The sequence below is a fragment of the Azolla caroliniana genome, unplaced genomic scaffold (genome assembly GCF_043228905.1).
Source record: "Azolla caroliniana isolate FFs.n. ecotype wild unplaced genomic scaffold, voAzoCaro1.0.p SCAF_6, whole genome shotgun sequence".
Lineage (NCBI taxonomy): Eukaryota > Viridiplantae > Streptophyta > Polypodiopsida > Salviniales > Salviniaceae > Azolla > Azolla caroliniana.
The window spans coordinates 12,053,389-12,074,944 of record NW_028230441.1 but is presented as its reverse complement, the minus strand read 5'-3'; the positions used below and the strand labels follow the sequence as shown (position 1 = coordinate 12,074,944).

The 21,556-nt window shown below is 46.1% G+C and overlaps 1 protein-coding gene and 1 long non-coding RNA gene across 2 annotated transcripts; one reads left to right on the top strand and one right to left on the bottom strand.

The window, feature by feature from the left end:
* The first annotated feature begins 14,725 nt into the window (after positions 1 to 14,725).
* LOC147863102 (uncharacterized) lies at positions 14,726 to 16,726 on the top strand. Its single transcript, XR_015529903.1, has 2 exons — positions 14,726 to 14,851; positions 15,036 to 16,726. It is a non-coding gene; the product is annotated as an uncharacterized LOC147863102 (long non-coding RNA).
* Positions 16,727 to 17,705: 979 nt separating this feature from the next.
* LOC147863101 (uncharacterized) lies at positions 17,706 to 20,984 on the bottom strand. Its single transcript, XM_087320760.1, has 3 exons — positions 18,982 to 20,984; positions 18,465 to 18,737; positions 17,706 to 18,361 (listed from the first exon to the last, which is right to left on the bottom strand). Exons 1-3 carry the CDS (start codon positions 20,320 to 20,322, stop codon positions 18,329 to 18,331), a joined length of 1,647 nt encoding a protein of 548 aa, XP_087176886.1. The 5' UTR covers positions 20,323 to 20,984; the 3' UTR covers positions 17,706 to 18,328.
* Positions 20,985 to 21,556: the final 572 nt, after the last annotated feature.

Sequence of the window (21,556 nt, the reverse complement as noted above, 5' to 3'; positions counted from 1 at the left end):
AAAACCTCCCGGTTCTCACCACCGAGGGATTCGCGGTTTCTCTCGTGGTTCGGTCGCACCGTCAGAAATTGGACCGAATGGCGCCCGTCCTGGCTTTTGACCCTCACGTAGGCCAAACCGTTGTCTAGCAGCTTGTTCTCCATCCGCGCCGCCGTGATGTATGGATCCCCTAATATGACCGGGTGCGAGGACGTCTCCTGCACAAAGAAGTGCTGGTCACGAGCCGGTTCGCCGCCTTCCCTTCGAGCCTGGGCGATCTGGAGATCCTTTATCGCCCACGTCAACTCCTCCAGCGCTGCTCTTCCGGACGAGCCATTGACCATGCCGGTCGAAGCCGAACCGGTTTCGAGCCACTCCCGGGTCTCTTCCCTTCGCCCTTGCGGGGCCGGTTCAAGCCTCCTTGCTGTGACAGAGCCCGCACCGGCCGCCCCGTTATCAGCCCATTCTCGCCGTTTGTCGAAACGGCCACAGACTCTCTTAACCGCAGTCCAGTCGGTCGTCAGCCCGTCTTTGGTTTCCAGCAAGGAGCCGACTTGATCCCGGTCCCGCTCGTCCACCGACTTGACGAACAGTAGGACCCGGCTCGTATCCAGAACGGTTCGGTCAAGCGCCGAAAGGCGCGCAAAGCGTTCCTCAAACTCCCGGAGGAGTGCCGACGCGTTTCTTCCCTTGCCGGGGGGGACTCCACCCATTCCATGAAGTCCCGTTTCGCAAGCCGGAGCGCGTCATCCAGCCCGTATTTTTCTAGGAGTCGGCCTTCGAACTCCTCCCAGGTACGGCTCTCCACCCGTACCTCGAGCACCTCCGCATGGATGCTCGGCATCGCCACTCGAGGGAACCTGGCAAGACGCCTCTCTTCCGGAATGCCCCGCATCAACATTTCTGCCCCGTAGGACGCCAAATACTTCGTGGCATCCTTTCCGCTGAACCGGCCAATCGTACCGACGACCACCTCAATGGCTCTATAGAGGGCGTCGGTGCCCTTGCGTGCGCTCAATATCCGATCCACGGCCGAAGCCATGGCCTCCGCAAGATCCGACCCCTTCATCTTCTGCTCTTCTGCCGCCTCTTTCACGTCGGGTTCACCAAGATGTCGAGGTATTCCTCATGGATGCGTGGAATGAGGCGGGGGCTCGGGGGTCTTGTACCGAAGAGCAAGAGACAAAGGAGAAGGGAAGGGACCCACTACGTGTGGGCGTAGATTCACAGGGACACGGCCCTTCGACACAAAGACGCGAGTGGGACACCGACGCAGAGAGACACGAATGTATGTATATATATATTAACAAGGACAAACAACAAGAAGCCCGAAGTCGGTTACAACCGAAAAGGCCGGCGAACAGATGTCGATGCCTGTTCGTAAACACTCAGAAAGAAAGGAGTAGGTTGGAGGTGCTGCCGGAAGCACTTGGGCATTCCTCAGAGCAGCGCGAGCCTCCCCGAAAACCTGCACAAGAAGAAGCTACGGAGTATGGAAGAGAGAGAAGCCTTCGGCCGACAACCCGACAGCACTTCGTCTTCTCTAACCGCGATCCCCCCTTTTCCTCCTCCCCGTCTCCCTCCTTTTATAGGCAAGAAAGGAGCTGTTTCCCATTAACTTCCTACCTACCGAATCTACCTACCTAGGATCTTCTATGTACCTAATTCTCTCTTATGTACAACATAAGGTGTACGTGCATGAAGAGCCGGTTCCTACGCTCCGGTGCACCGATTCCGCTTGTGGACGGTTTTCTTCACGACAACGTGCACTCAATCATTTGTTGCTCCGCGTGCTCCTCGGCCATTCGTTGTGAGACTTTTATTTGTTGTGTTGCCAAAAATTCCATGAGTTCGTAAGTAGTGCCGAACTGTAATAGTGCACCGAACTCGTGGCCTGTGTCCGGAATATCCGGATACTTCAGGAACTCGCTTTCTGCTGTAAATACGCCTTCCCCCGCTGAGACTGGGCCATAATGATCGGTCGTGGTTCCCGGATTATTTCGAAAGTGGTGTTGGGCTCCGTAGCTACGGCCGCTAGTGTGTCTTTAACTAATCCGCGCCCATCTTTCCTGTCCAACCTCTGCCGTTTCAACCTCGGGCTTTCCTGACGTTGCTCGGCTTCCTGCTCCTGCGGGGCTTCTTCCCTGCGCTCCGGCCATTCTTCATGTGTTGTCCGCATGCTGGGTTGGGCCGATTGGGGTTCATCCTCCCATTTTTTGGTGACCAATTCCGCTAACCTCCGTTTCGCAAAACGTGGCGGCGGTGTGGGCTTGCTGGGTTGTGGTGCAGGCAGACCCTGGGGTGGGAATAGTATCATCAGATACTATTGTATGATCGGCCTTAGCTTTTTGCCGCCTTGATACGCGTGCAGGCCTTCCTGTAACATTGGTCCCGTAATGACCCCCTAATCGACCGCGCGCCCTTCGAAGGTATCAATGATGCTGCATGCCTTCTGTTTTGGCATCCCATAGGCAATTTACATGCAAGCATCCGACTTCCAACAAGAACTTGGCTATTTCGCAGAAGAAGGGATCGGGGATTTCCTTCGTCCTGTATGCCTTGGCGGACGCTGAATATGCCTCAAAATATCTCTACAAGGTTTCCGCTGGAGGAATGTCAAAATGTCTTTCTCCGAACGATGATAGGTCAAGCTTCTTCCGAATTGATGAGTTGGTGACCGTGTCTATATTGAGTTTCTTGACGATGTCCAGGGCTTTAAGATGAGTGGGTACCTCGGCGACTTTGATGTATCCATCCAGACGCTTCTCGACGAGCCATCTACGCAAGGTGGCAGGAAATAGGGATCGGCACCGTAGGAGGGTGAGACTCGTGGATAGTGGGTGAGGTATGTTGGTTATGGCGAACTTGGGCTCTATGGTAGGATGGAGAGGAAGGTGAGTGAGGGGAGTGATGAGAGCGATGAGAGTTAGAAGGTTGGTTTCTGTACTGTGCAGAAAACCTTCTATTTTCTTCTTTTTGTGGCCTAGGGTTCATTGGTCTGTGAGCCATCGTGGTGTCGTGTGTTCTTGCTCTAGAAGTTTGTGCATGCATCAAGTCCTTTTAATAGCGTCGCTATCTTCTTCTTCTTCTTCTTCTTCTTCTTCTTCTTCTTCTTCTTCTTCTTCTTCTTCTTCTTCTTCTTCTTTCATAACAGTTACATACAATATTATTTGTACACTACAGTACAAGTAGAGCCCTATACTTACTCCACGGATTCGCTGGCTTTGTCCTGTTCGGCGGGGAACGAGTTAAGTGTCTTAGGCCCCAGGTAGGGTTTTAAGCAAAACCCATTCACCTTTTGCCGGAGCACCTCTCCGGCCAAGGTGCCAAGTTGAAACGTGTCATTTTCCGCTCCAACTATCAAGTATGGGCCTGTCCAGTGGAATCTTAATTTTCCTAGCATTTGCCCCATGTGTGTTTGAAAAACTAATACCGCCTTCCTGACCATAAAATCCTTTTCACGCGCATGCCAATGTCGGTCCACGAATGCTTTGCGCCACCGTTGTTCTTGTTCCAATATGGCCATACTGCGTACCCGGGTTATGCCTAGTTCTAGCAATTGTTGTAGTCGCATTTGTTCAGATTTGCCCTCTAGCAGCCGGTCTCGTACTGTTCTCATTGACTATCTTTTTTAGGATAGTTTGTAATGTTTTGTTCGTGGATTCGGCCAAGCCATTTGCCTATGGGTAATACGGCGTACTCTTTTTGTGAACCACAGCGTAGTGTTGGGTTAGTTTACGGATGACTGTATTCAAAAAGGAACTCCCTTGGACACTAATGAGCTCGATAGGGCAGCCAAAACGACACCAGATATGTTCGCAAAGGAATTTCGTCGTGACTGCCGCGGTATTTTCGCATAGTGCTTTCGCTTCTACCCACTTGGTGCAGTAATCCATAGCCACCAGGATATACTTATTGCCTGTTCGAGCAGTTGTCGGGGTAAAGGGTCCCACAAAATCCAGCCCCCACTTTTGGAAAGGATCCAACGGCAACACCAATTGATGTGGCATTCTCGCAACTTCCGTGGATTGGCCCATCCGTTGGCATAAATCGCACTGTTTGCAATATTCATACGCATCTTTTTGCGTAGTCAGCCACCAAAGTCCTGCTTGCCAGATTTTTCGAGCCGTAACATCGCCCGCATAATGTCCTCCCGCCATACCATAGTGGGCTTCACATAAAACCGTTGCCTTCTCATCCTGCTGTATTCCGCGCCTCCAAATGTCGTCACTGCCTTTGTGATATAGGACGTCTTCAACTAAATAGAAATTACGACTCCGTACGGCTAGCCGTTTTTTCTCGTCCGTCCTTAATTTTGGTGGCGGTAACCCTGTGGTTAGAAAGTAGGTCATTTCCATCAACCACCGATCCGGAAAAGTCTTTTCTGTTCTTGCTACTAAAGTTGCTATACGCAGAATGTCCACGTCCGGAAATTATCGTCATCTTTTTGCGCCATTTCTCCATTATCTAGTCTGCTCAAGAAATCCGCCACCACGTGTTGCGTACCTGGTCAGTGTTGAATTACAAAGTCAAATTCTTGGAGCAACAACATCCATCTAGCCAATTTTCCCGTCAGTACCTGTTTCCCCACCAGATATAGCAATGTCGTATGATCCACGTGAAACGTGAATTTTTGCCCTAGCAGATAATGCCCTAATTTATTGATGTTGTATATCATACCCAACGCTTCACGTTCCGTTGTGGAATAGTTACGCTCAGCCTTTGATAGTTTCTGACTAGCATAGTACACTGGTCAGTACCAATTCGGCTTTGTGAGTTGCATCAGCGCACTACCTATCGCTATATCTGAGGCATCCACAAACACGTGAAATGGTTTCGCCCAAACTAGTGGCTGTACACTGGTTCCTACGTTAGCATTATTTTTAGTGCATCATACGCCTTCTCCTCCATTGTTGTCCATTTAAAAGGAGTACGGTGAACAACGACATGTAATGGTGTGGCGAAATCCGCCAAATAGCGTATCATCCGGTTGTGCCATTGTATTTGTCCCAAAAACCGGCTGAGTACTTTCGCGTTTGTCGGTGTTTTTGCATGAGTAATCACGGAGATTTTGTTCGGATCGACCGCTATCGCCTCCTTACTAACTAGGTGGCCGAGGAGGGCCCCATTGGTGACGCCAAAGGCGCATTTGGCGGGATTTAGGCTTAAGCATGCAGTTCGGCAACACTCCGGGCAAAGCTGTAGATGCGTAAAATGTTCGGCTCCTGTCCCATATACCGCAAAATCATGTAAAAAGACCTGCATGAAGGCAGTTATATATTCCCCAAAAATTCCCGTGATTGTCCGTTGAAATGTAGCCGGCACCGTCTTTAGCCCAAACATCATGACGACCGCGACATAGATTCCCTAGTCTATGACAAACGTCATCTTCTCTTGGTCGTTGGGGTGCATGCGTACTTGATTGTACCCACTGAAGTCATCTAAAAAGTTGTACATGTCATGCCCTACGACAGCATCCAGTACGCTGTCGGTGAAAGGTAAAGGGAACGCGCCTGTAATGGTTACGACGTTCAATTTTCGGTAGTCCACGCACACACGTATTTTGTCATTTTTCTTTGGTACGACTACTATCGGGCTTAGCCATGTAGCTTGTTTGACTAGTCGAATGAATCCGGCCTTGAGGAGTTTGTCAATTTCCTCTTTTACGTGAGCCACATAATTTGGGTTCATGCGGTATGGACGTTGCTGGACCAGTTTCGCATCGGTCACTAAATTGATCTTATGTTGATAGAACTTCGGATCTAATCCCTTCATATCCTCATGGGACCAAGCGAACACATCTTTATACTTCCTGAGTAGTGCTATCATCACCTCTCTCTGATCCGGCAGTAATTCTTTTGCGATGGAGAGGAATTAGGGTCTGACGTCGTACCGACGTTTACTTCTTCTAGGGCTGAGGCAGCGACTCGTCGTGAAATTTCCATTTCCCTCTCAAACTACGCCCATGCTCTGCTTAATTCTAAAATTGACTCTAGGTCTGGTTCGTAAGCCTCATCGTGGAGCGCAGTGGGCGTGGCATACTCCGCCGCGGTTTCTATGACGTCGATTTCGAATAGCGGAAAGATTTGGGGGTGCTCGTCGAGGTATACTGCTAATTCTATATCATCCACCCCAACCAACATATTTATATCTTCCACATATAACGGTGTTAGGCCCTTGGGTTGTGCCGCCATTTCCCTTGTGGGTACGTGAACCTTGGTGCGTCCGCGTCGAAAGCTGATGCACTTATGTTGCCAGCTCTGTTTGAGATTCGCTGAACGAAGCCAATGTCTACCAAGCAGCATAAGATACGCTCCTGGGGCGTCGAGGGCGAGGACTACCACCGAGATGTCGAAGCGATGTCCGCCAACGATAATGCCTAATTTTCGTATTAATTCTAAAGGCCTTACTGAGCGGGTATCCACCATGCGAAGCCAAAACGGGCAAGCTTCCCATTCTGAAATTCTCAATTGTTCGAATGTATTCGCGCTAATTACATTGACGCCAGAGCCGTCGTCGATTACGCATCCTGTGATTTCCTGACCGTGTAATATCAACTTAATAGCCGGATTGTGGTAATCCACCACCGTTGGTCCGACGCTGGTGTCCGTAAAGTTGGCGGAGACACTTACCCTAGGTCTGCCCGTTATGCGATCCTCTACGGCCTGGCGAAACTGTGGGACTAGTTGAAGTAGCTTCTCCATGGTCAGTGTTATCTCGCAGCCTGCCAGTGCTTGCCATATGGGATCCGGAGATATTACATCTTCCTCCACTGGCCCCACATTGTTCGCGGACTCCTGCATGCATTCCGTATTTGCTGCGTTCGCTTTTTCGACCCATGCTTGGGTCGTCTGACGTATCTCATCTTGCGCGGCCCAATCAACATTTTTTGTTTGCTGTCTTGTCGTAACTTGCTGAACTTCCGCCATAATCATATTGACGATGAGCCCCTTGCCCTTGCTTAGTGGACATTGCGTGGCGTAATTTCCATGTTGTTGGCAAACGAAAAAATGGACGTTGGATTTGTCTTTCTTGGCAGTTGGTGGTGTGTTCCTATCCCCAAGTGTGACTTGCTCCTCCCGGTCTTGGTTCATTCTTCTGAGCGTTCGTGGTGGTTGTTGTTGGTCCCCTCACGGCTCCTGGTGTCAGTCATCGTCCGAACTTTCGTCATACCGCCGTTGTTCCCGATACTGACGATGTTTCCCACGAGACCCATTGAAGCTGCCACGTTTGTTCATCGGACGGTAATTCTCGTAGCGTCGGCCTCCTTTATTATATCTATGGTTGCCCCGGTAGTCTTCTTCCTCGGAATCATTGTTATTCCAGAGATTTCGGTAGTGCCGGTCATCGCGTGGGTTCCGATCCGTATACCGGGGTCGTTCTTCTTGGCGCCTTTACTCATTACAACGACGTCAGCGCTGTGTTTCTACGCTTCGTACTATGGGCGTGGGTCTGTTCAACATATTTTACTCACACTACTCGACCGTGAGTGCTTTCGAGTGACAGATTGGGCAATGGATTCGCATGTTGCATTCCACTACGAAATGCCCAGAATTGAGGCAAATCATGCACTGGATTGCCTAGCAAAAATGTCGTTCCTCGTCCTGAGCTAACGCTTGTCGTAATGAGGACATGGAAAACCTTTCCTCTTCTTCGTCCAGCTCGAGCTGTAGCGCTCATTCTATGACCATATCAAATGTTTCTCTTTTCACACTATTGTTGTTGAGCGTCGACCGTATCGGTCGTTGTAAAGCTGCCAGAAATGTCTCCCGAGCCTAGTCCTCTGTCGGGCCCCATTCTAATTTCCGCTACAGATTTTGGAAGCATAAATTGAAGTCCACTACAGTCTCGGCCAGCAACTATTTGATTGTATAGAACTGCCCGAGGATTTCGCGTTACGGCATTCTCTGATAGAAGAAACGCAGAAACGCCGACTGCAGCTAGTCGCAGGTCGTGATTGCTAGCAGATCCATCTGCGAATGCCAAAATGCCGCTCTCCCATCCAAAGTTAATCTGAAATCTGTCATTTTGGACTAGTGTGCTACCTCTTCGAGAAGTCTCTGCGCCATGTGATTTGCATTCCAGACATTCAGGAACAAGCGAATGTGGGTTGCAGCGTCTGTTTCGCCGTTGAACCGGGGATAAGAGAAAGCCATGTTGGACGCTACGGTGGGCAGGGAAAGACCAGAATGCTTATGTGGTGAGCGAACTTCCTGCTTGTCGCCGAGGTATTTGTTGAGCGGGAAATCGACTTTGTGGTCCTGACAGATATCATTGAGGTCACTGAGGCGAGGTTTTTACCTTGCGCGCTCCTCTGCCTAGCGTGTGATGGACCTTGTGATTGGTCGGTCTTGTTTGGGACGTCTACGGCTAAACATCCATTCGTCGTTGTTCATCTGTGAGAAGACACAGATCACCAGTCTGCGTGCCAAAAGTGTTACTGATTAGGAACACGGTCTACGGTCAGTCCTTCAACCTAGACCTCAAGGTGACTACGTTGCAAAGAATGGTATCGTCGTACCGTAATACATAATGGGATACTTCCCTGTATCCTAGTAGTGTATAAGGGAGACGGCTACAACCGAACTCCTTAGATAGTGCACTAGTAACCGCACTTACGCCTACGCCCTTACAATTACAATACGTGGCCGAGAATCAAAGAACACAATAGATCAACCACAGATATGCACAGAAATCAGAGAAGATAGTACTCTATTAAAATAACGCTCTATGCACCAAAATTACACACTACCTCTTATAGAGGATATCTGCCCTTTATATACACAGGGTCTTTTAGCCGTTCACGCTTCCTGCATGAACCGTTACATACGTTTCTTACGCTTTTACTATATTATAATACTTCTTTGCTTCTGTCCATCGGTTACTATTCCGGCAGACAACAAGGCGATGGAATTAATGCGCTCAACTATATAGAATGGTTCCAACTTCTTATAATCAAATTTCACACATGGACGGGTAGTAGGGATGTGCCATCATAACCACCAGACCATGTCGCCAACGGCAAAGGGGGGAGTCACAGAGCGATGGCGATCGACGTGCTTCTTGTATTGTTCACCAACGAGACGAAGCTCCAAGGATAAGTCATGATGTAGCTCTTCTAAAACCCGGGCTCAACCCTCTGCCGAAGGGTTAGCAAATGTGATTGGTCAAGGATTTGGTTGACGCACTCCGTCTTACCGTCAGTCTGAGGGTGATAGGCGGAGGAAAACTTGACCAAGATGCCTAAAGTTTGCAGAAGGCGCTGCTAGAAGTGAGAGACAAATTGGGGTCCGCGATCAGAGATGACATCATCAGGGAGGCCATGAAAACATACGACATTATTGAGGAGTAGATGCGCCATTCCTTTGCTGGAAATGGTTTTTGAGCATGGAGTGAAGTGAGCCATCTTTGTAAACCAATCAACAACGACCAACACTGAGTCATAGCTATTGACCAAGGGTAGATCAGTTATGAGGTCCTAGAGATAGAGGCCCTGGGACGACTAGGACATGGAAGCGGGTGAACCAAGCCATATGGGCAATGATGAGCCACTTTGGAGCGACCACAAACCTCACAAGTCTTGATGTATTCTTTGACCAACTTCCATGGTTTTGGCCACTAGTACCCCCGAGAGATTAGCTCGAGGGTTTTTGCAACTCTGAAGTGACCTGCAAGGGGGTCATCGTGGCATTCCCGCAATACTCGGGTGCGACACAAGCCCCCCGAGACATATAAGAGATGATCGTGGAATAACAAACCATCTTGTATGGTGAAGTGGTCAAGGTCCATCTCCTTTTGAGCAACTTGGAGGGATTTTGTAGACTATTTCGAATCTCGTTGGCAAATGCATCAGTCATGGATTATCGGTGATCTGTTGGAGTCGACTTCCATTCCCCAACGAGCGTAATCGGAGTCGAAATACGCTCGATGTGATGCATTCCAATGTATGGGTACCGGCATAGAACGTGAGCATCGGAGGAAGTTGTTACTTCGTAACCTTCATCGAGGACTTCACTCGGCACACTTGGGCATACTTGATCACGAAAAAGAGAGATGTCTTCGCGTGTTTCCTACTAGTAAAGAGCCTTGCGGAAAGGGAAACTAGGAGAAAGATCAAGTGCCTAAGGTCCGATGGTGGGAAGGAGTACTTCTCCAACCAATTCTCGAGATATCTACAAAAGGAGGGAATTCGACGCGAATTCTGGTTTAGATACATGCCATAGCAGAACAATGTGGCCGAGAGGAAGAATCAGACGATAGAGGAGGCGGGAAGGGCAATGCTTGAAGAGAAGCATCTGCCAAAGTTCTATTGGGCCAAAGTGATCAGAACAGTCGTCTACCTCCAGAATTGGGCATCTACCAATGGAGGAGTGTTTCCACATGAGTTGTACTTCAAGAAGAAGCCGAACTTGGCACACTTGAGGGTTTTCGGTAGCATCACGTATGTGCATGTGCCGAAGGGGAAATGGAGGACGCTGGACGCCAAAGCCAAGAAGTGTATCTTGGTTGGCTACTCGACGAACTGAAGGGTTAAAAGTGTTATAACCCCCGAACCAAACAAGCTCACGTAAGTCGTGATGTTGTGTTTGACGAGTCTGCGTGGTGGTACTTGCCCTCGCCTCCAACCCCTGACGACTCCATTCCGATCTCTGACGAAGAGGTCAGCGAGGCTAAAATGCCTCGGGATGAAGCAAACATCGGAGCTCCTGAAGAGAGTCTGATCTCATTCAGGCTAAGTGGGCTGAATGAGTGACCGAGTCAGCATGACCAATCAAACGCAAAGTTGGCGAGTAGTGGAGACTCGGTCGTGCAATCCCCGCATCGGAAGTCTAGGACACAGCTTATGCGCGAAGAGAAGGGAAAGAAGAAGATGCCGAAGTACGGTGTCGTCATGTGGTGTGCCGAGTGTGGGAAAAATGTGGTCGAAGGGGATCAAAATGTGTATGTGCAATGTGTGTGCACACAAAGTCAATTAATTGTGCACATGGAAAAGAAAAGGAAAAAGGAAGGGTGCAAAGGAGGTATAGAAACTCGTGTAAAAGAGAGAGGAGAGATGGAAAGTAGAGAGGAGATAGACTATCCATGTCTAGATTAATAGGAATATATAATAATAGAGAGTTAATGGGCTAGTGGATAGACATATTGACTCTTAGTTAAAGGCGCATAGTTCAAATCCGATTTGGCAATGTAGAGTGATTTAAGGAATTTTATTCCTTTTTGCATTGAAGACAATGTGGCGAACCCCTTTCCTTTTTTTCCTATAAAAGGAGGTCGAGGGGGGCTCATTGGGGTTGGCCATTTTGGGTTTTAGAGGTAGACCTTTAGGGTTTTGAGGTTCTTCTTCTTCTCTTTGATTTCTAGGGTTTTGGGAAGTGCTCCATTTGGGTTTCGGTTTTAGGGTTTCCTTGTTTTCTTTCCTTCTACTTCCTCTTGGGTTTAGAGCTAATGAGTTCTTTCTCATCTTCTTCTAGCTTGAGTTTAAGGGTTTGATGCGTCTTCTTTTTTTTGGTCATTTGGAGGTTCTTATGGGTTCTTGATCTCTGTCACACACACTCTAATCTTTGAGGTGTGTCTATGAACTTGTGTTGGTGTTGGCGCTTGAGGTGGTCGGGTCATTTGTGGAGCTCGTGAGCCCGAGGCTCGTTGGTCCGGCGTTGCTTCACCCTTGTTTGTCGTTGCAAGCCCGTGTGCTCTCCCCGTTCGGGTGGTTCTCTGTCGATGGTGTCGGTGCCCATGTTCGTCGTTGCAAGTTCGTGAGTTTGCCGTTCGCATGGTTCGAGGTTTATGGTGTTGGTGCCGCGTTCGTCGTTGTGAGCATGTGAGCTCTTAGTTCGAGTGGTTCGAGGTTTATGGTGTTGGTGTGGTCAGCTCTCATGGTACATGGTTCGAGGTTCATGTGGTGTGCGGTGGTGTGCTCGTGCGCCCGTTGTATTTGAGGTTACGCTTGGTGTGCTCGTGTTACGTGGTCGTCGTCGTCACGAATTCCCATCTTTGCCCCTCTCTATTGTACCACTTTTGTTTGTCTAGCATAGTTGAGGCCGGCCTAAGCACCATCGTTGTAAATCTATTGAGGCTTTGAGCCTTATATAAAGAAATTGTTTTGGTATATATACTATGGTGTCTAGATCTCGACCCCTTTTGTTATCGTCGTGTTGGATGTCAAGCCATCCATTTTTGTGTTCGGAGGCATTCTCGTCGAAGTCCTAGAGTCGCTAGGCCTTCGGTGTTTTGTGTTTGTATGGGAACTATCAGTCGTGAACCCACGAATAAAGGGGCCGAAATCAGACTCCACGGTGTAAGCTCCTTCGTTTACTCCCTAGTTCAAGACCCCAGTGGTTCCGCCCGGATCTAACACGCACACACGGATTTCCACGACAACGGCACCGATAAAGAGGAGTCAGATCGAAGTGAATCTAACTTAGAGAAGAACGAAGACGGACCTTTGAAAACAAAGTCCGCGTCGGCCGAGAGGGCCTCAAAATCGGCTAATGAGCAATTACGCCGATCTACGCGCCAAAAGAACCTCGTGGTGCGGTTTGGATACAATGAGTACATGGCGCATCATTATGCGTACATGACGTGAGTGGCAGAAATGTGTGAGCTGGAGAGCTACACAGAAGCAGTGGAGGACGCAACTTGGCATGCCGCAATGGAGGAAGAGATGCACGCATTAGCGGAAAATGAAACCTAGGACCTGGTTGACGCTCCGAAGGGTGTAAAGCCGATTGGATGCAGGTGGGTGTACAAGGTCAAGTACAACACCGATGGCTCTGTCAACCGCTACAAGGCCCGGTATGTGGCGAAGGGTTACGCATAGCAACATGGCATCGACTATGATGAGACCTTTGCATCTATCACGAAGATGACAATCGTCTGTGTCATGCTTGCAATAGCCGTGGTAAAGGGGTGGCATTTACATCCCAGTATGTGGCGAAGGGTTACGCACAGCAACATGGCATCGACTATGATGAGACCTTTGCGTCTATCACGAAGATGACAATCGTCCGTGTCATGCTTGCAGTAGTCGTGGTAAAGGGGTGGCATTTACATCAGATGGATTTAAAGAATGTGTTCCTGCAAGGAGAACTTGAGGAACAAGTGTACATGGTACAACCCCCTGGATTTCAGTCCGGAAAGAACACCTCAGCAGTATGCCGACCAAAGAAGTCTCTCTACGGACTAAAGCAAGCCCCACGCACGTGGAACGCGAAGATCACACATCGTCTTTGTCGGATGGAGTTTGCGATGTCCAAATCGGACTCTTCATTGTTCATCCGGCAAGGTTGACGTGGACCAGTTAGTATTTTACTCTATGTTGATATGATTTAGTAATCGCCTGCGCCGACCTAGAAGAAATTGGCCGCGTAAAGTTCCAGCTCACAGCATCATTTGACATGAAGGACCTAGGGGAAGTTCAAGGGTGATCTAGCTCAGTGGAGTGCAGTTTTTCAAGTGTTTCTTCTTACAAAGTGTGATCTTGTGGAAGTTGCCGGTTGAGAGATTTCAGTCTGGTCGAAATCTCAAATTTTATTCTATCAAGTAAAATCAACTAGGAGATCTCCAAGGGGGTGAAGGCAACAATATTGTTGAAGACAGAAGACGACCGACAGTAGAATACAAAACCAAGCTCTGATACCAGATGTTGAAAATTGAGACCATCAATATGAAGAGAAAACGCGCGGAATATTGCTCAGCCACAACCGAGTCTTGAATCACTTCAATGAGAATGAAACACAGAAATGGGAAATGAAGAGCACACAAGGAAATACACAGGATGTTTATGTGGAAAACCCTAAGTGGGAAAAATCACGGGAGCCCACAGACTCCAACTAGCACTATAGGAGAAAGGTACAATAAGAGCCTCGGAGGCAACGACATCGAGCACAATGTTCAACATTACTACATCAAAACATTGTTATATGTTATTCTATCTAGTGCACACCCATAACAGCTAATGTTCAACAATGTGATACCTCACACCGGGTAAGAGGCAATTATTATTAGATATGAATAAAAACATTTTTGATTCATTGTGGGTACATGAAAAGATAGATACAAGATCTACCAACTTCGAAAGTAGTAATATGACTTGTCCGTGGACGATATTTGATACATTATTGTGCAATGCCACACAATTGTCCAGAGGTCATCAAATGGAGCAAGTCATTGGCCTTTGGCTAAGAATTTGTCCTACAAGATGAATAACAAAATTACCAATCATTTTCCCACGAACTTCCTGAAGTGTCCCCTAATATTTTCAAGATTATCCAAACAATCCACATTGTTTGGAATCCCCAAAAAACTACTCCCTCTATGAATTCGAAAAGCTCCCATAAGTACCCTCACTTTTCCAAACGTCAAAATATCCTCAGCTATTTTTAGAGGATTTCAACAACATACATTGTATTTCAGAGCCAAGCATCCTGCGAATCAAGGAGCATTATGTAGATTTGTCATATACCATCAGGTTTTTCTTTAGGTGTGCGGATGGCCTAGGGGGATCCCTGGGCGAGGGCGAGGGGAGCAGATACAAGAATCCATGCAACCCCGACACAATTATGTGAGAAATTGGAACCGGCGGCCACATGCCACACGGCACCCTCTCCCTCCATACATACATTATATGTATGTATAAATAATGTACATTACATTACATTACATATTTATATGTACATTATGTATGTCAATTGAAACCCATTCCATTCATATTGGAGAAACTTGTTGGAGAAAAGGACCACACCCACCCACACAACAGTAGCGCGTGTTCGTTCTTCACGGATCCACCCCTCCCTCTCAATTCTGTCTCCATTAAGGTACGCTCCCGCTACTTCTAGGATTAGGGCTCCAGTTCTTGGTTAGCGTTGGATTTAGGGTAAGCTAACGGTTCTGAATCAGGTTTCTGTGCTGTGTTTTGACTCAGACTTGGGCTTAGGGTTAGGATTTTTGCATTTTTGTGTGTTAGGGTTAGTGTTAGGCCGGAGGTTCTGGTTCATTGTGTGTGTTTCGCTTTTTGTCTCTGGCGTGCGTCTCTTCACACTGGATTCTTATATTGCCAGTGTTCAGTTACACGCAGACAGGGTATGGATTGATGGATGGCTCAACCCATCTTGCATTAGGGAGACCAAAAAAACGACTCCATCTGCAGGATCCCACTGCTATTATTTATTTTATAAAGTAACAAGTTGATAGGATCTTGTTCTTGAAGAATGTCAAGATTGCTACTGCCCTCCTTAGAACCTATGTGAGATGTGGAGCTCTCAAGGAAGCTCTGCAAGTGTTTGATCAGATTCTGGTGCAAGATGCAGTGTCGTGAAGTGACCTCATATCTGGGTATGTGCAAATTGAATTCGTAATGGCACTCTAAAATGCTTTGTAGAGATGAAAGAGGGCAACTTCTGCCCCTGTGGTGACATATATTTCATCTTGAAAGGTAGAGGCATCGTTGGGGTTCTAAAGAACAAGCAAGAAGTAAATGCCGATGCTTTAAAGCACGATTGTTGCACAATGGTGCGGTGCTTGTCATGACATTGGATGACATGCACTCAAAATGGAGTGCATTGAAGAGCACACAAAGTGTTTGAGCAGCTCCCACACCAGAATCTTGTGTCTGGGAGCATTCTAATTGGTGAATATGCTCAACATGGGGTCGGCGATAAAACATTATAATGCATTAAAATGAAAACAAAATGCTGGAATCCATCCAATGCAGTAACTTATGCTGGTGTTCTAAATAATGTGGTATTGTTGGTGTGTAGAAAACAATGTTGTAATTGGCACTGCATTGATGGACTTGGATTTGAAGTGCGAGTCAATGTGAAAAGCCCTTGCGATGCCTAAGAAGCTTTCGGACTGATACATTGTGTCTTGGAATGCTCTGATTTCTGGATATAGTCAGCTTGGTCAAGCCATATTCGAAAATGTGGATTACAAATGTTGCTCCAGATTTGGTTATTTATGTTATTTGCTAGCTGCATGCAGTTATGTAGGTCTAGTAGAAAAGGTGGAAACCATTTCTAGAAATTTGTTTTCCCATTGTCCCAGTCCTGAGATAGAACTCTATGCTTATTTTAGTTATCTGTTTGGGGGCATCTGAGCAAAGGATACAGTTAAATGAGAACTGTGTTGTCATATGCGTAATGAGAAATATGTAAGCTGCAGCAGGAATGCAAACAGAACCTGATAGAATTATGGATATGACACGATGGCAGGATATTGGTGAAACAATGTCTATGGGAATGTGCACTGATTTATTCAAGATGATCGAAGGCATGGTGTGTGGCAGAGTGAGAATATGGCAGTTGCATTTGCTCTGTTTAGTATGACAGAAGGTGTGCCTATACATATTGTCAATATGATATAGATTTGTGGTAACTGTCATTCTGGTGTTCTTGTATCCATGATAGAGAAGTGCAGGATTCAACGAAATGACACAATTCGTGATCATGCTGCATATGTGATGATTATTATTGATGCTGGACTTTAAGAGTGAAAAAATTCAAGATTTTGGTATGCATTATGGGTAAACGTAGTGAGAAGTTGGTTGTTTCAGCTACCTGATTAATACATTGGCTGTCACATGTATCAATGGTACAGAACTCAGTATTTGTTCCCAAGGTTTGGCACAAACATCTATTTTTCTGACGATGGCCATGGATTTTGAATTTCAAGAATGAACTGTTTGACATCCATCACTAATGTAAGATATATTGGAATTATCAGGCGTAAAACTTAACACACTATTGGCTTATAGTTGAACCATTTCAGGATGAAAAATGAGTTTTGTGATGATTATCCTTGGTGTGGAACTTGTAGACTTAATGGTTTGGCATTGTTTACTAATGTAAGACATCTTGGAGCCATCAGATGTAAAATTCAATGTACTCTAGAGATGTAGTTGTCACGATTATTCTTGATACTTAATTTCAAGATTCCACGATTTGCCATTGTTTACTAAAGTAAGACATGTTGGATTCATTATATATAAAACTCAATGTACTGGATATATATATATATATCTGACCAGTTTCAGGATAGAAACTTGATCTTATAATGATCACTTTTGATACTGAGCTCTCAAGAGAATGGTTTAGCATATGTATGACATGTTAGAAAACTCAACTGTATATTTATAAATGATCAGTTCCGGATGGAAAATGTATCTTGTAATGGTTACTCTTGAAACTGAATTCTTAGGAATTAATGGTTTAGCATTGGTTACTAAAGACATGCTGCTGTCATGAGATGGAAAACTGAATGTATAACTAAGCCGGAGATGCATTGGAATACAACACCATGGAATGTGGCAGTCAATATTTTGTCTTCTCAGTTCTTTTGCATTGATTTTGATAGGATTTTAAGAAGTTTCCTCATTTACTATTATGGTTTAAGATTTGGGTTAGTTTTTGTGGTGTCAAGTCTGGTTGACAAAAACAAAAGAAGAACGGATTCAGAGTTTCGAAGCAAAATATCAATATGTGGTATCTAAAATCCAGTTTCTACAGTAGGGAAATATAAGCAAATGTAGTTCTGTTGAAGGATAGCATTTATATTGCAAAGATGTTGTAATACCTAATCTATAACATACAAGGAGAAACAAGGACACACCCTTTCTGCCTAGAAGAGCAAGGTAGTAATATCTTTATTGTTGAATATTATTCAGCAAACAGATTAATCATCTTATATCATCCTACCATAAATACATTACGGATAGAGAGCGACATTTGCAATGGGATTAATAGAGAAGTTGAATCATTTATGCAAAGAAGACAATGCTTTGTCACATTGTCGCATACGCAGTATTTAAAGGTCGTGGTGTAATATACTGTAGGTTGCATTGTGTCACATTCAGGACGATATACTGAAAATCATCTGGTTTACTCACTAGTTATATACCAATTACGTGGACATGGTGTAACATATTACAAGTTTCCCAAACTTCGGTTTGTCTAGAAGTAAATTTGTTTGACAAATACAGAACTCGTGTATCTTCTCAGAATTAAGCTGACTCCATTTGCTTTTTATGTTATCAGGTGAGAAAACAAAAAGAGGCTCTTGGTGACCCAAACGAGTTGAATTGCACTATAGATCAAAATAATGGATCATAGGCCTCATGAAAACTGAATCCATTAGGAAAAAAAGATTCTCCAGTAATATGCACCAACATCTCAAAATCGAAAATAAAGGAAAAAATTGAACACTTTCACATACTGAGGTGGCATAGAATGGCTCAAGGGACTGATCTTTTTAAGCTCAGTGCTAGTACTAATTGAAGCTCAAACTTATATATATCCTACTACTTGCTATCAAAAATCATGGCGGAGGCCTCAAACAGAGCAGTGTGTTTTAGGCATCAGTCGAGGGAAGACCTCTTGATAAAGCGCCCCTGCGAAGCCAAAATGTATTTAGGCTTTGATGTTTGATTCATATAGAAACAATGGAGGTGCGAATGAATCCATCAGAAGAACTTATTTGCAACCATTTAATACCTTCATGCGAGGTCTTCTCTCCGCATTGAGTTTGCGAACTTCATAACGAATCTTCTTTGAGAAGAGTCGAGTCCGCCGCTTCTCACGGTAGCGAAGCACGCTTGCCTGACGTACTGCGGATGTTGGTGTGGGTGGGTGATCTCCGCCACCCTCCATGAGCATCACTGCCAAAGCTCCACCGGCTTCTGGCAGCTGTATCATCGTCCCTGCCACATTCAAGCTCATGTCGAAGCTTTGAGCTGCTGCTATTAGTTGATTCTCAGGCTCCCATGCCTACAGCATCAATCGTATCGTCATTGACGTATTGATCCAGATCTAGTTTAAGGTTAAGTGTGAGGTGTAGGGTACTTTTAGGTCCTAGGTTTTCATATAGGGTGTTTAGTTTTAGGACTTAGTTTATGCGTTCGTTATTAGGGTTTAGGTTCTAAGGTCTAGCATAGAGTGTACATTTTATAATTTATGGTTGAAGTTTTAATGTTCAAAGATTGGATTTAACAAGTTAGTCTTTAGTACTCACCGCCAAATCTAGCTCTACCTCCTCTGGTGATGCTGTGGTCTCTGGCCAACTTGTACCTGAAAATGGTGGCCCTCGATCTGACCACGCATTGATCACGTCCTCATAGTTTAGCATCAGTGCCAGCTTTCCAGCATTGCTCACGGATGGTTTTTGCTCGTAAATATCGTTGAGCTCACTACCAGAGTCACCCTGTTCCAGCTCAAAATCTGTGAGATCGATTCGATACTCTTCATCGGATTCTTGTGTTGTCCGGCTTGTGCTGCTCAACTCCCAGATCGCACTTGTGCTCTGGCTATAATCACCTGGAGCTACCTCCTCAAGCTTGGGCACCACCAATTTCACTACACACTGTGCCGAACCAATCAAAGTGTTTGGCAGCTCAGTGATTAGATCATGTTCATGGTCATGATGATGATCCAAGGATGCACTCTCACCCATGATGCATCTCATCTCTGTCTCGATCTCATAGAAGCGATCGCTCAGGAAATCACATGATTCATCCTCGAGGCAATTGGTGCCCTCCGGCCACCTCAAATCACCAGAAATGCTATACTCATCAGTGGCAGAGGAGTAGATTGGAGAGCTGGCAGCGGATACAGAGAGAGGTGATATGGGTGAGCTAGTGGAGACACATGCCGAACCAGAAAGTGATGGTGGAAAGCAGCCTGGTGAAGTGGGTGAAAGAGGAAGAGCAGCCGAGGTGTGTGCATTATTTTGGCCACTCATGTCAAGGAGGAGATGCTCGATAGGGAAGAATGAAGGAACTTGGTGAAGCCGAGGCTCGTCGAAGTCATCTTCGAAATCACCATAGGTTTGGTCAGTGTAGCCAGGCAGTCTAAAGACAGCGAGGTTTTGCAGGGGTTCAGTTTTAACGAAGAAAACGGAGGAAGGAGTAGTGGGAACGATGAAGTGTGAATTGGAGAAGGATTGGCGATCATGATCGGTTGGTGTGGGTGGAGGGGAGTTGGTGTGGGTGGAGGATAGTAAAGGGGAACAGAGGAGGAGAGACGGGTTGGAGTGAGGTTTGCCCCAGCTTGTGCGGGGCCGTTTGTGGAGAGAGTATTTGTTATGTGGTGAGCTGCCTCTCTGGTGGTTGTGGGCAGAGGAGGAGTTAGAGGAAGAGGTGGTGGTGGTGCCGCCACTCACACACTCGGCCAATGAGCGGCGTTTCTGAGGGGTCACAGTTCCTGTTCCCGAAGAATTTGTTGCAGTGTTGCTAGTAGTAGTACTACTACTACTGCTTGCGCTTGCCATGATTCTTCGGGAACTCACTACTAGAGCCATTGCAGAACTCATTTTGCTACTGTTAACTTGCCCACCCCCTTCACGACCTCCACCCATGATTTTAACTTATTAGATGTTTATTTGTTTGGGGTCGAAAATTTTAGTATTTCCTTGAGAGGCACTTATGGTAGGGGATCTGTAATACCCATGTAGGCTTATGGAAGGATTAATGGAGAGCTTCTTCAGCAGTGCTTGGAAGAGGCAGTATAGAAGATTACCAAGTCACAATTCAAAATAAGTAACAATAATTAGTATAGTTCTAAGATGAACCAGTATCCTGTAGAGGACACTCGGCAATAGTGACTGACACAAATTAATTAATTTAGTTAACTATTCCTGAGGACTTAATAACAGATTCAGTAGCACCTCTCTGAAAGGACTGATATCAAGCAAAGTGCAAGTACACTTCCATAGCAGATTGATTTGTGTTAGTAGTAGTCGCAGTAGGAGGAGGAGCTTAATTGATGCAGAGCAGTAGATTTATAGGATCATAAGAGAGTTAGTTATGTGTGTGTGTGTGTGTGTGTATATATAGCAAGGAAGGGGTCAGACTTTGAAGGAAAAATGGATAGGTGGTTTGGGCAGAAGAAGAAGTACATGCTGGAATTAGCACTTGGTAGAAGGAATCCCAGGGTAGGGTAGGCATCAAATTAAGGGCGTAGTTGAGCAGAGGAGAGCTGAGGCACATACACAAATTATATGGGAATAGGAGCAATTAATTTTGGCAATTAAAGAATCTAGACGGACCTTGTAATATATACATCTGTGTGTGTGTGTGTGTGTGTGTGTGTGTGGAGAGAGAGAGAGAGAGAGATTTGGTAAGACTAGAGAGAGATGAGAGAAGAGTTGGGTAGAGATAATAGAGAGATTTGGGAGAGAGAGAGAGAGAGAAGAGGAACAGAGGAGAGGAGAGGAGAGGAGAGGGTGTCTGCAGAGGAAAGGAGAAAAAGGAGAAAAAGGAAAAAGAAAAGCGAAATGGGGGGAGAGAGGAGAACGATTGGTCGGGCCCGAAAATCTTATCTCCACGTCACCAGCACTTTCCACGTGGAAGAAGTCAATTGGTTCATCCACCCTCCCATCCCTTCTCCTGAAATGCTTATCTCACTCCTTTTCCCTCTCTCTCTCTCTCTCTCTCTCTCTCTCTCTCTGTTGCCCTTTTTCCTTTTTCTTCTTTTGTTTTTTGGGGTTTTGTTGGGGGTGGGGGGGGGGGGGGGTACTCTTTTGTTTGTTTTTTGCTTTTTCTCTTTCTCTTTTGTTTTATCTCTTGTATGTTTTTCTTCCTTTTTTATTT